We start from the raw sequence: 13,118 nt of genomic DNA, 5'->3' as shown, positions 1-13,118 counted from the left end.
AGCCGAAGAGGACTCCACATCCATCTCGTGGGGACTCTGGGTACACGGCAAGGTAAAAGAAACCCTGTGTGAGATCCAGAGGAGCTTGGCGGCCTGATCCACCGCCCACCTCTTCCCGTCTTCGAGCGCGACTTTTATAAGACGTATCTACGATTCTCATTTTGGTGGCTCGTTCACCCAGAGCATCCGGAGCTCTGTACCGTGGAGCCTAGCAACCTCCATGAGACCGTCTGTGTTGTCTGTCTGTAACCGCAACTCAAGCAAGTTTTCCAGCCTGCACCACTGCCATCTCGGTGTAAGTAAACAATCTTTAAAACTACCGCTAAGCGTTTGTGCCTAATTCCAGCTCGACGGCCTTCCCTCTCCGGCTCGGTGTGCCCGGGCTGCTGGCCACAGCCCGCGTGCAGCACGGAAAAGGGCTCGGGTCGCTCCCGGCCCGCACAGTTGATATTTTTTTCTGGTCAACTGACAGTATATCAGCAGTTTAGAAATCTTTCAAAAACACACATCAGGTCAAATAGCTTCTAAATGCAACCTCTGTTGGATTAGTAATGAAAGAGCCTTAGCTGGCCGATCATGTGCATAAAGCAGAGTTCAGGAGGCATTATACAAAGCAAGCTGAAATCTTACTTTCACAGTTCCCTGAATCTAATGCAGCTTTATTTTTAGGGCTGGCTTAAGTGTTTTATCTAATTGATACTGGGCTGCAGGGCAAAAAAAGCATGGGCACAGAGTAGCAAAGCATATTCTGGCTGTACCCTTTTTTCTCCACTACAACAGCAGCAGTGAGAGGTAACATTTCCATGGGCCTATTATAATAAGCTACATTATAATAAGATTGCTTTTATAGGTTACACTAGCAGTGAAACAGAACTGCTATACTGCATGAGAAAATCTGGCTCTATCTTTTCACGTTAAAAATGGAATAAACTACAGGAACAACAAATCCGCCATCTGTGCAGGGGTTGGACTAGATGACTACTGAGGTCCCTTCCTATCACTGTGAATCAGACTAGGAACCTTAGACTTGATCTTCTAATTGGTAAGGAAATCATCTATTTTTGCTGGTATGGTAACTTGCTGGTATGGTAACACTGTAAATGAAATTTCCAGGTTATATTCTAAGAAAATCATTCAGATTTATGGGATATTTTATAATAGAAGTGGGGGGAAAAGGATAAAAAATTAGGATTTGAATTTACGAAATCTTTTATGCCAATACATGCCCTCAAAGACATTTTCAGAGGCAAATGTCAGTTAAGTACTTAACTCCACTGACTAGTGACCATTTATGGCTTTTCAAACCCACCTCCCATCCTGAATATTACTTTTTCAAGTGAGGAACTCCAGAGTAGCAGGCTGTGCAATAACAAGAAGAGTTCTGCTGGATTATTTCTTTCATTTCCAAGCCCCTTCCAGGAGTTATTCCAAAATGCCTGTAGAAATTCAACTCTGCTAGAAAAAGATGATCACAGACTGAAAAATTTCCTTTGTTCCTGGCCCAGCTGTTCTACCTGATGGAAATCAGTTATATCAGAAGACAGAATACTCTCTCTTAATTATCCATCTTAGCTGATAAGGCTAGTGGATTCATCCAGTTATTAAGCAATAAGCAGACATACCCTATCACCAATGAAACTATACGATGAACAGGCTTAAGCCTCCAAGACTGTGATGGAATAACCTATTTCTGAGAATAGATCATATGTGCGCTACTCCAACCACTGAAACAGAAATAAGGGACACACTAACCATACAAAAGAAATGACCAAAGGATATAAAATATTCAAACCAGACTCCAATATGAACTAGGACACATGGCTGGCTTTACAGAATCTATCCTTGGCCCTCTATTCTGTGGGTAAAAAACACCACAGAATTAAATCACTTCCAGGAAGCCAGAGTGTGGCCCACGCAAGTAGAGGCTGCTATGCGTGCTTCAAATCCTAAAGGGCTGTGAGGCCTCCAGCACTATTAAGTCTCTGTTACTCCAGCCTGGAGTCTATTCCCAACCAAACACACTTAATGGCACGATCGTTAATGTACTCAACTGTGACCACTTACATTCTGAAATGGACCCAAACTAGTATCCTGTAAGCAAGTTTCATTTGTTATGAGTTTACACTACTTTTATAAAGGAGTGTCTATTCAATGCATTAGCCATAATAACAATTGTACCAAATTCTCATTAACTCTGTTCCACAGATTCAGATTTTGGCAAGGTTCGTGTAATGGATTTACACAAGTTGAAAATGAACCTTATGTAAAACTATTCACATTTGCAGCATTTAACTTGCATAACAACACGCACAATATGTACAGTGTTCATTCAGCATACACAGTGTGAATTAAAAGATGTACTAAAAAAAACTACTTGCATGTCAAACTCTCTCTTAATTGTTCTGAACAGGTGCCTGTAGACATGTTGCAAGGCTGCTCTGATGTGCTGTAATTACAGCATGTTGGAGCAGACTTGATTAATTGAGTCTGCTGGAGTGTGGTAATTGCCACGCTCCAGTCAGCCTCTGAGGCTTATGCATCAGTGTCCCTGCACTTCAAAATGGCAGTGGGGGTACTTGAACTAAAGCCTGTTTGATGACCTTTAGTTCAAGTGCCCCACCATCATTTTGAAGCACGGGGACACTGATACACAAGACGCTGCAGCACTATAATTAGAGCAGCTCTCAGAGCTACTCTAAAGTGCCCTCCCCTGCAGCATGTGTAAAAGTGCCCTAAGATTTCCTAGTACTTACTTAATTCCCCCCCCTGAATTATTGGAGCTACCTTATACAAACATAAAAACGCGGATAAATATTGTTGATCCACTTATTTCTGTTCTCTGATAAGCAGCACTTATAATCCTCACTTGCTTGTTTTCCAAAATATGCACACATGCAGAATATGAATGAGAAAAATCAATCCTGAGTTCCTATTCATGTTTATCTTTCACCCCCACCCCCAACTATTTAGAGTAAGAATATCAGAACAAACTGCTTGGCACCCACCCATCACATACAGTGCAAGTCTATTAGTTTCTATGACAACCTGATCTGAAAAAAAAAAACTTACTAGCAAGCCAACTATATCATAAAAATGAAATTCTGAAAATAACAGTCTCTCGAAGGCCACTGGCAGATGTTACAGTAGTTGCATGATTGGGGCCCATTCCCCAAACTGCATGACCTGCTATGCCACATGTGCATGGCAGGCCACTCAATTCTGGCAATGGGGCATAGAATTCCTCAAACCTCAAATGCACAACTGCCAGCGCTTGGGGTGGAGAGGAAGCACCTGCAGTTTGGGAGTGGTAAGCTCCCTCCTCCTCAGCTGCACCCCACCTGTGCATGTGGAAGTGGCAGCCTCCAGGTCCCTACCTGCTAGGCACGGGTTCTAGGAGTGCCCAGGATCGCAAAACAAGCAAGCATGCAGCTGAAGCTCCCAACTGCACTTGCGCTTTCTAAAGGTCCGGAGAGCTGTGAGCCAAACATTAAGGAGCCTTTCCCTGACGTCAGTCACTGCCCTGGACCTTTAAAAAGCAGGTGGGCAGCAGCTGAACACCTGCCCACTTGAAGCTCCCTGGGTGCTGGTAAGCACATCATTAGGGAGCCTCCCTGATATCAGCCTCATGGTTTCCCCCAGAGCCGCTAGGGATCAGGGAGTTCATACGAACAGGCATCCATACAAACACCAAGGGATGGGAAAGCTCCCTCATCCCCAGTTAATCTACTCGCCCATTTAAAGAGCCACCTGGTGCTAGCAGCTGGGGATGAGGAAGCTTTCCTATTCCTCTTTAAACCAGCACATGCAGCTAAAGATGGGCGGAGCTCCCCCATTCACAGCTGTGTGCCTGGCATCCTCCATGGACAGAGCAGAGGGCAGCTAGGTTCAAAACCTGTAAGCTGCCTCTAGCTTGATCCTGCCAGTTGGGCAGGGGGCAGCTTTGACTCAAAGCCCAGGGTTACTCAGTCCTCTCTCCTGACACTCAGCTGAGCATCAGGATTCAGGACTGGGAAGCCACAGTCCTGGTTCAATCCCCTGTCCAATCCTCAGGATAAGGCAAGGAAGGGCTGTGCGCCAGACCCCAGAGATGCCCCATACCGGGGACCAGCATCCTTAAAGAGCCTTTTAAGATGCCGGGTTCAGGTGAGTCTACACCCTGATATGGACAGTCAGCAATTGTCTCCATCAGGACCCAGGCAACTTTTAGCCAGGCTTCAGATGCAGAAGTGCCCAGATCCCGATGCTGACAATCAGCTATCGACCTCAGGATGATAAGGCATGTCACACATTCAACGTACGGTGTCATAGAAAACCAGCCACAAAGATACTCCCCTTTTCGGAGTAATATCTTTGTGACTGGTTTGCCATTTTATAGCAGCAGAAATCTGATGAATATTGTGCCATAAATAGCAGCATGTCACCATTAACACAATAACTGTGGTAGAAATAACATGCCCAAAAACCAGAAAATGTCTAGCTGTGTTCTGACCCTCCTTCCATTAAAAGCGAGACAAATTTGGCCATTTACTTAAATGGAAATGGGAAAACACTTGTCAGGAAATGAAAAGTAAAAGACACTGTTTTCTGATACTGAGATGACACTGACCACCACACTATTTAAACAGGTGGGATGCAGGGGTGGAGTCTGAAGACTCATCCTATATAAAGGGCTGCTCCCTACTTAGAATTTCAAGCAGGCCTAAGCAATTTTAGCAGTTCAATTATTTAGCAGTGTGACATTTAATAATATCTTAGTACAACAGAACCTGGATACCACTCAGATCAGTTGCTAATCCCCGCGACATATTTGAGGGTTTGTGAAATAAATTGTGAAACTGAGGGATTGTGAAGCAGACAGCTTTCTGAGACTTCTGAAATGCTCCAGCAACTGGCTGCAGGTTATTTTAAATGGCACTGCTTCTCTGGTGAGTTGTGTGGGACTACTACTAAGCTGCAGCTGAATGGAGAAGCGGTGCCCTTGAAGCAAAAACCAAGCAAACAGCAGAGCAGCTTGTCCTTAATTTGGCCACCAGCTACAAATTAAGTGGACTGTAAACCACCCAAATATAAATAATCCAATTCTTCTGTGCATGCACCAGTTCAGACAAGATGAAATACTCATTGTACATCATGCTAAACTGCATATAGACTTTTACCTTTGTAAAAGAGTACCACTATCTTCTGAAAGGCTTTCATGAAATGGATGTTGTCATAACAGTATTCCTGAACCTTCTGGAGAAGAATGAGTTCTGACTGGCCTTGAGTGCTGAACACAGCAAGCAGGGGTGCATATTGCTGAAAAAGAAGCAAGCACAAGGGAAAATGCTAAACTTTTATACAAAAGAACTTGGGTCATTATGCATGTGTAATGACTTTTGCTTTTGTGAAGAACAGGTTTTTTTTAACAGAAAATTAATATAATAGACTGACAAAGAAACAACAGTTGATTTAATTCCCTTTAATGTAATACTTAAAGACAAAGAAAGTAGCAATTGCTTGTACAGAGCTAGAGACTCCATTTTGTTATGCAAACATTCCTTTTCTCTGATCCCCCATTCTCTCAGTTAATTGCATTCCCTTTTTCCTTCTTAATCACCATGTTTACCCTTCTTTCTCCATTTCCTCTCCCCTCATTTGAGGGGGACACCGAAGTGTATTTGAACCTGTATAAAAAATACTGGGACCACTTACAAGCTCAAGCATTTGTTTTAAATTTAAGTGGTGTTCTGGATTGGGGCATGGATATGCAGCACCTAGCAGTTCAGGGCCCTACATGAAACAAGTTCCTTTGGTCTACAACCATTTCAGAGCTATTGCTTGTATGTCATTACATAAATTAAAAAAAAAAAAAAAAAAAAAACAGAAGTAAAAATTGTAATGACTTGAAAATTTGGTTCAGTGTTTCTTTCACAAAACTGATTCATCAGTCATCTACTGCAGGGAAGAGAGAAGAAGTAATGCAGTAAGCACAGTAAGAGCTGGGTGATAGTACTTTAAGGTTCTTTCCAAGTATTTTTTTAAAAGATTTGATGGGCTCTCTCTCACCCTGTAATGATACAAAAACAACTCTCAGGACTTGGTTAATGGAAGCAAATAAAATATTTGTTTTCTCCCTGGAGCACTCTCAAGCTTTCAGTAACAGGTCAGGTATCAACTGCGTCACGTGAGGCACTCGAATCCTTCCCTCACTGACCATTCAGAAACTCCCTACATTTAATCAGGCACAGATGTTGAAGGACAACACTACATTTAAAATTATTAAATAGATAAAATAAGCAACACATTAAAAAAGTCAGGTAAAATCCAACATCATCCAAAGATGAAGTGTCTCTTGCTGATATGTAAATACTAGGGAATGTATTTAGTTTGAAATGGCTCTTTTCTCATTAAAAGGGATTCCTTGATCCTGTCAGCACCATCAATTTTATTTTTTCTCTTACGCAGTGACTGACACAGATTTATGGTTTCAGTTCTCAGAAGTCACTTAGGAGCTTGAAGCAAAATGACTTTTAAACAGGTCTATGACACTTATTTTTAAAGGGAAGTTAGGAACCTGTCTTCTGGAATCTGGGCTTTAAACAACTAAGTTTGAAAATATTGCCTCATCTTTTTAATTAAAAAAACTCAGGCAAGAAACAATCATATTATCTGACATTCTATTTGAGGCACTGCCTCACATAGCTCAGCAAAACTAACTCTGCATAAGACACAAGGATTATTCACTTCTACCTGTTGAAAAGTTACACTGAAAAGGAAGATAGTAAAAGTATTGTGTCCTGCTGCAGTTCAAATGTTTTATTTGGTTTGGAAGTACTTTATTAAATGCGAGTTACCAACAGGTTGGTATGACATCTGACTAGTCTTTTGAGTCAAGAAAGTAGGTTTAGATGCATGCACCACACACAAATCTCTCAAGGGGCAAATAATGTTACTTATGGGGAAAGTTCCACTGAATCAATGAAACTATTCATATGTAAATATTACTTATATGAATAATATTTGTAAGACTGGGCTCCAAGAAAGCAAATCTAACTCATGATATATTGACTATGAATTTCTCTCTTGCAAATCTTAGTATTCTGAAAGTTGCTCACTGACAAACATGGATTGCAGTCCTAAATAATACAAACCTAAATGTCTAAAAGAGCTAGAAATAGTTTAAAGAATGATGCTGTAGCTCTGGTGATCGAGAAATTGTGCAAGAGGTAAGAATGTCTTAGGGTGATATCTTTTATTGGGCCAACTATGTAGCTGGGATAAAGTTAGACAAGCTTTCAAATGCAAGACTGAGGAAGAATGTCTACATTCTATAGTCTATATTTGTGCTTGCAATTATTCTCTCCCAAGTACAGGACTTTGCACTTGTCCTTGCTGAATTTCGTCCAATTGTTTATGGAACATTTCTTCAGGCTATCCAGGTCATTCTGGATCCTAGCCCTACCCTCTAGAGCATCAGCAACCCTAAACAATTTAGATCATCCACAAATTTACGTGCATACGCAATCGCATCATCCACATCACTTGTGAAGATATTAAGACAATAACAGAACCAGACAGCCTTTGGAGAACCCTACTCAATACTGCCTCCCCAAGTAGGCATTGTACCACTGATGACTATTTGTTGAGCATGAAGATCCAAACTTATAGAGCAGAAGAAAGTACTGTATTTCATTAGCTTGTTAACGATAAAGTTGTGGGAGATGGCACCAAAAGCTTTGCTGAAGACAAGGTATATCACATTCACTGCTCCTCCCCCATCCGCAGAGTCTGTCATTTATCGTACAAGGAAATCAGGTTGGTCGGGTATGACTTGCTTTTGGTGAATTCATGCTGGCTTTTCCTGATCACCTTGTTCACCTCTAGGTACTTCACAGTGGATTCCTGCTCCATGATCTTTTCAGGTATTGTCAGGCTGACTAATCTGAAATTCCTTGGATCCTCCTTCTCTTTCTTAAGGAAAAAAAAAGCACTATATTTGTCCTTTTTCAGTCATCCAGGACTTCACCTGATCTCCACAAGTTCTCAAAGAGGACAGCCAATGGTTCAGAAATTACCTCAGCCAATTCCTTCAGTACCATGGGGTGCATCCCATCTGACTCTGCTAACTTAGAAAGCTTCTAGCTTACCTAGCTTCCCCAACCTGTTCTGCCACTACTCTAGGCTCTTTGTCTCTTTCCCCATCTGTGCTACCAATTACTTTTGTCATCTGGTAGATGCCCCTATTTGTGAAGGCTAAAGTACAAAGGCATTAAATACCTCAGCCTTTTCTGAATCATCTGTAACTTGATTGCCTTCTCCATTCCTCAAGGGACCAATGGTTTCTTTGATCTTCCTCTTACCATTGATATGCTTGTGGAATCCCATTTTTTGGCCTCATGTCCCATGCCAGGTACACCTCAAGTTGTGCCTTGGCTTTACTAATTTTTCTCCCTGCATGCCCGTATGAGACTCTCATACTCTTCCCTAGTAAAATGACCAAGTTACTACTTTTTGTGGGATTCCTTTTTGAGTTAACTCATTGAAGAGATTGCTGTCTAGCTAGGCTGGCCTCTTGTACTTCCCATTCTTCCATTGCATTAGGATAGCTTACTCCTGTACCCTTAAAAGGCCTCCTTAAAATTCTCAAGTTCTCCTGGATTCCCCCCACCCACGCATACTTGCCTCCGAGCGGATCCTTCTCATCAGTTCCCTGTGGTATGCTAGGGTCTGCTTCTCTGAAGTCCAGGGTCTTTATTCAGCTGCTCTCCTTCCTGCCTCCCCTTAGGATTTTGAATTCTATCATTTCATGTTCACTGTCATCCAAGTTACTTTTCACCGTCACAGTTTCAACCCTGTCTGTGAGCAGCAAGTCAAAAAGATCTTCTCCTCTAGTTGGCCTCTACCACCTGTATCAAAATTATCTTCAATACACTCCAAGAATTTGCTGGACTGCCAATGCACTGATGTGTTCCCTTCCCAGCAGGCATCCCGATAATAAAAGTCCCCCATGAAAAAATCAGGTCCTTCAATTTGGAAACACCCATCAGTTATTTAAAGAAGGTCTCCTCCATCTCTTCCTCCTGGTTTGGTGGCATATAGCAGACATCTACCATGACATCCCCCCTACTGCTCTCCCATCTGAATTTTACCTAAATGCTTTCAACAGGTTGACCTTCCACTTCATACTGCACCTCAGAATGTATGTACATCTCCTTCATATACAGGACAACACCTCTTTTTTTCCCCTGTTTATCCTTCCTGAAAAAACTTAGACCCATCCATAACAATAATCTTCTCACAATGTCTCTGTAACCCCATTTACATGGTAGGATAATTTACACAATTCCCTCATTTGTAACTAGGACCTCCAATTCTTGCTTTTTAGACCCCATACTTCACACATTAGTTTTTAACATCTTGGATATCTAACTGATTAATGTGGAAGTGCCCGTGCCTATCCCATGAGGCGCATCTTAATGCTTCCATGGGGCCTTTCACAGTCTTGGTTCTTTTGCAAGTGGACAGCTTGCTTCCAGTTATACCTGGAACTAGGGTAAGGGCAACCACTCGCGCCTGCCACTACTTGCTCTTCTATGCACTTTGGAAGGAGGTCTTATTCTCTGTGGGTGCTGTCCTTAGCCAGCCCTGGCGCTGTCTTCTGGTGCTTTGCCTCCCCTACACCCCACCTTACGCCAACCTCGTAAGATCTCCAACAGATGTTATGAGCACACAGGCTATGCTTGCATATCCTGCCTTCTGAGGTAAATAATGTATATGAAACAAAGCAATATGGAACTCAGAATATCACTCCGGGACTTAGCTGTTCTTTATAGTTCTTTAGCCTCGCAAAAACCCCTTTGTATTTTAGGGTTCATCTGTAGTAACTGTCCCCTGTAGGCCACTTCGGTTCACTATACTTACAGTTCTTCTCTCTTCTCTCCTAGGTTTAGCATCCTAAGTCAAGTCCCAATCTTTCATCCCCGATGGTCAGGACCAAGCTAAGGGTAAGTCATTTGGCTCCTCCAAGCCACTTCGGTGGGTTTGCCGCCAGCTGGCTGCCTTCTACCATTTGGACCTTGCTTCCAGTCCTCCCATCTCTCTGAGTTGGGCTCCTTTTAATCCCAGTGTGGGGTTCTGGCCCTTTAAGTGTCAGCAGCATGCGCTTATAAAGCGTGACCACGCTGGTGCTGGTGTTTCCCTGGTGCTTGCTGTTTCTCCTAGCACTGCTTTCCACTGCTGCTCCGCCACCTCTCCTATGATTTAAGAGCTTCATACTTATTTTTAAGTATTTTTATACTGTCTTTCTTCCATGATGCTGGAGGTCTCTGTACATCAAGTTGATGAAGGTCTCATGCTTGCAGATGTTTCTGAGCTTATCTACCTCCTCCTGCAGTTCCCTTACCTGATTCCTGAGAGAATCCAGCAGAAAGCACCTTGTGCAGCCCAAGCACTCCCACTACCTTGCTTTCCCTTGCAAGGATGTGCACACCCCAGTCCCTGCAAGGCTAGTCCATATCCTGGACAGAAGACTCGGTGGTCAGGGGCTATGCCTGGACAAAGCTCACAGATACAGGAAGAGGAAGAGCTGGTAGAAGCAAGGGATTTTGCACTGAAACATCTTTCATCCTATCAATTCTCCTGCTAGTTCCTCTTCCTGCTTTTCTGCTGCTTCTTCATAGAGCAATTCCCTATTCCTCCTTTGTCTGCTTCTACTCAGCAAGCTTATAATGAAGTAACAGTAAGAAAGTGGGTGGGCAAACTCCCCACCGAACTCCTACTCAAACTTCTCTATTTGCTGGCCTGTTCACTGGCCCCGGTGTCACTGGTTCCAGTCACAGAACACAACGCTATACTGAGGATTTTTTGGGAAATGGCTATATTTCCAGCTCAATACTATGAAGGAGTCTCACTCTCAGTTAGCAAGTCGTCAGTGGAATTATGGCTGACTAATTTGAGTGTCTCTTCTACAATTCTTCCAAATTCAATGGCAAGTACTAGCTATATCAAAGTGTCTTTGTTTTGTTTTTAAATCTCCTATATACTTTTTATTTCAGCATAGGTTTCTTGGAATCTTTTGAAGTGATCTAACATTCATTGATATCGCATTATTTTGGCATAAATACATTATTTTGTCACCATATGGTAGTACAGGACAATATTCCCCACGCATGGAAGATGATCTAGGATGTTATACAGTGTCACATTCAGACAAATTCTTCTAGATCAGTCCTTCTCAACCTTTTTAGATTCAAAGTACACCGGTCCCACCAGCTAGACTCAAGGCACTCTCTGAAAAATGTCAGCTCTTATTTTTCACTCATTTTTGACTATGAAAAAGTAATAGAGCAATTTTTCCGTTACAAAGCATTCAGAATGACTATATCAGATTGGAATACTTTTAACAAAGTGGATTCCTATTCAAAATACCTGAGTTCATCTTGTGAATCATGTATATACACCTAACAGTGCTAAGATTGTGTGGCACCTTGAGGCACCCTTAAAGGATCTCAAGCATCCCAGTGTGCCACAGCACCATGGTTGAGAATCACTGATCTAGGACTTAAACACGAAAAAGTTTGATATCTGTCAAATACCTACACGTTATACTTAACCCTCTTTTCTCCCTGCAAACATACCTTTAGATGTTTAAGTGCTTGTTCAGCAACCAGTTCTTCTTTCTTGTTCCATTCAACAGCATTCATTATACAGGTCCACAGGAGTCCAATCACTGCAGGCTCTGGCAGATCATTTCTCTTCATTTCCTCTTTCACGTAAAGCACTACCTGGAGGAGAAAGAAAATGCTGTCTCCTGCAACATTTCCAATCACCTAGAAACCATTCTGATGAAAAAGCATTTTGCAGTGCTTTACCAGTATTGCAATGATGTACAGACAAAGCAACAAGAAACAAAAAAACAGAAACATTGCAAAAGGAAGATTTGTCAGATGCTGTTTTAGCCATGTCACTTGGTTACAAAGAAATAGATCAGTTCCTATCTAAGTATACAATGTATGGATTCTAAATGAAATGGAATTTATACTGGAGCACTAAAGTATAATTAACTGCAATCAGATACAGAATGTTTCTCAATTTCTTTATAGTAACACATACTACACATTCATTTTTAAAGTCTTTAGTAAGGGAAACTAAAGCAATTTTAACAATTCTTTACAACATAGGACAAACCCCTATTTTGGGGAGGGGGGATGCAGATTGAAAATAATACTGAGAACACTAGAAAACCCTACTGATGTAAATATATTTTGCTATAGTAACTGTTCATTTAAGCCTGAATACAAAAGCAATAGCATGAACATGCAAGTAAAAGTTGGAAAAAACCTCTCCACCTCTTTAATTGCGCATTCCTGAGAAAGACGTTCTTGTAACTCTTTTTGAAGCTCTTTACGAGTTCCTAGTGACTGCTGGACTCTGAGGAAGTCCGAGAGCTCTTTTAGACCTGCATCAGTGAAGTACTTGGCAAAGTGTTCCACAGTCTGCCGGTTGGCTGGAAATAGTTCCTAGAAAACAGAGAAGGTATCTGTTAAGTAGATAATCAAGTATGTTTAAATGGCAAAAGAGAGGGGCAGAACTGGCTGAAAATGCACACCAAGGACTCAACTTGAAGATGAAATAATGTTACTGGTAACATGCTTCAAAGAAAATTAATGTTTACATTAACGCTGAAAAAAAATCCATACTGAAATATTATATTGGCCTGCGTTTAGAGATCATTGAACACAGCGGGGAAAAACTAGTTCACGTTTTTTTAAAAGAAAAGCAAAAAACGACCAGTTGATTACTGTTAAACACATAAATATTGTTAAATAAATGAAAATGCCTTCATCTTCAAGCATTTCAAAACAAAATTCTCAAGTAGCCTTACACAGATGGAAAAAGAAACCTCTTTCTTTCTTTGTTCTTGAAGAGTTGGTACAAATGTACAGACAGTAAAGGCATCATGCAAACATAAGTTAAAAGACCTCAATGCATTTCTTCATATTTACATTTTGAAAGAATTTACTTACCATATACTGCACGAAGGCTTATTTCTGAATACTAAATAAATGCAAAGTTATTTAGCACAAGCTTAGAATAAGACTTATCCAAAAAAGTAAACCATTAGTAATAGTTAATTCACA

The 13,118-nt window shown here is 41.5% G+C and overlaps 1 protein-coding gene across 4 annotated transcripts in view; it reads right to left on the bottom strand.

Moving 5' to 3' along the window:
* Positions 1-13,118, bottom strand: part of BZW2 (basic leucine zipper and W2 domains 2) — a 93,346-nt gene that overhangs the window by 9,324 nt on the left and 70,904 nt on the right. For all 4 annotated transcript variants that reach the window (XM_025198220.1, XM_025198221.1, XM_006018919.3 and 1 more), the window contains 3 exons: positions 12,327-12,497; positions 11,616-11,762; positions 5,157-5,295 (listed from right to left, as the gene is read on the bottom strand). In XM_025198220.1, the coding sequence (XP_025054005.1) occupies positions 5,157-5,295; positions 11,616-11,762; positions 12,327-12,497 (457 nt within the window). The remainder of the gene's footprint in view (positions 1-5,156; positions 5,296-11,615; positions 11,763-12,326; positions 12,498-13,118) is intronic.

This window comes from Alligator sinensis, unplaced genomic scaffold (genome assembly GCF_000455745.1).
Source record: "Alligator sinensis unplaced genomic scaffold, ASM45574v1 scaffold123_2, whole genome shotgun sequence".
Classification (NCBI taxonomy): domain Eukaryota; kingdom Metazoa; phylum Chordata; order Crocodylia; family Alligatoridae; genus Alligator; species Alligator sinensis.
Note: the sequence above shows the minus strand (reverse complement) of the source record. Positions and strands in the feature narration are given on the sequence as shown.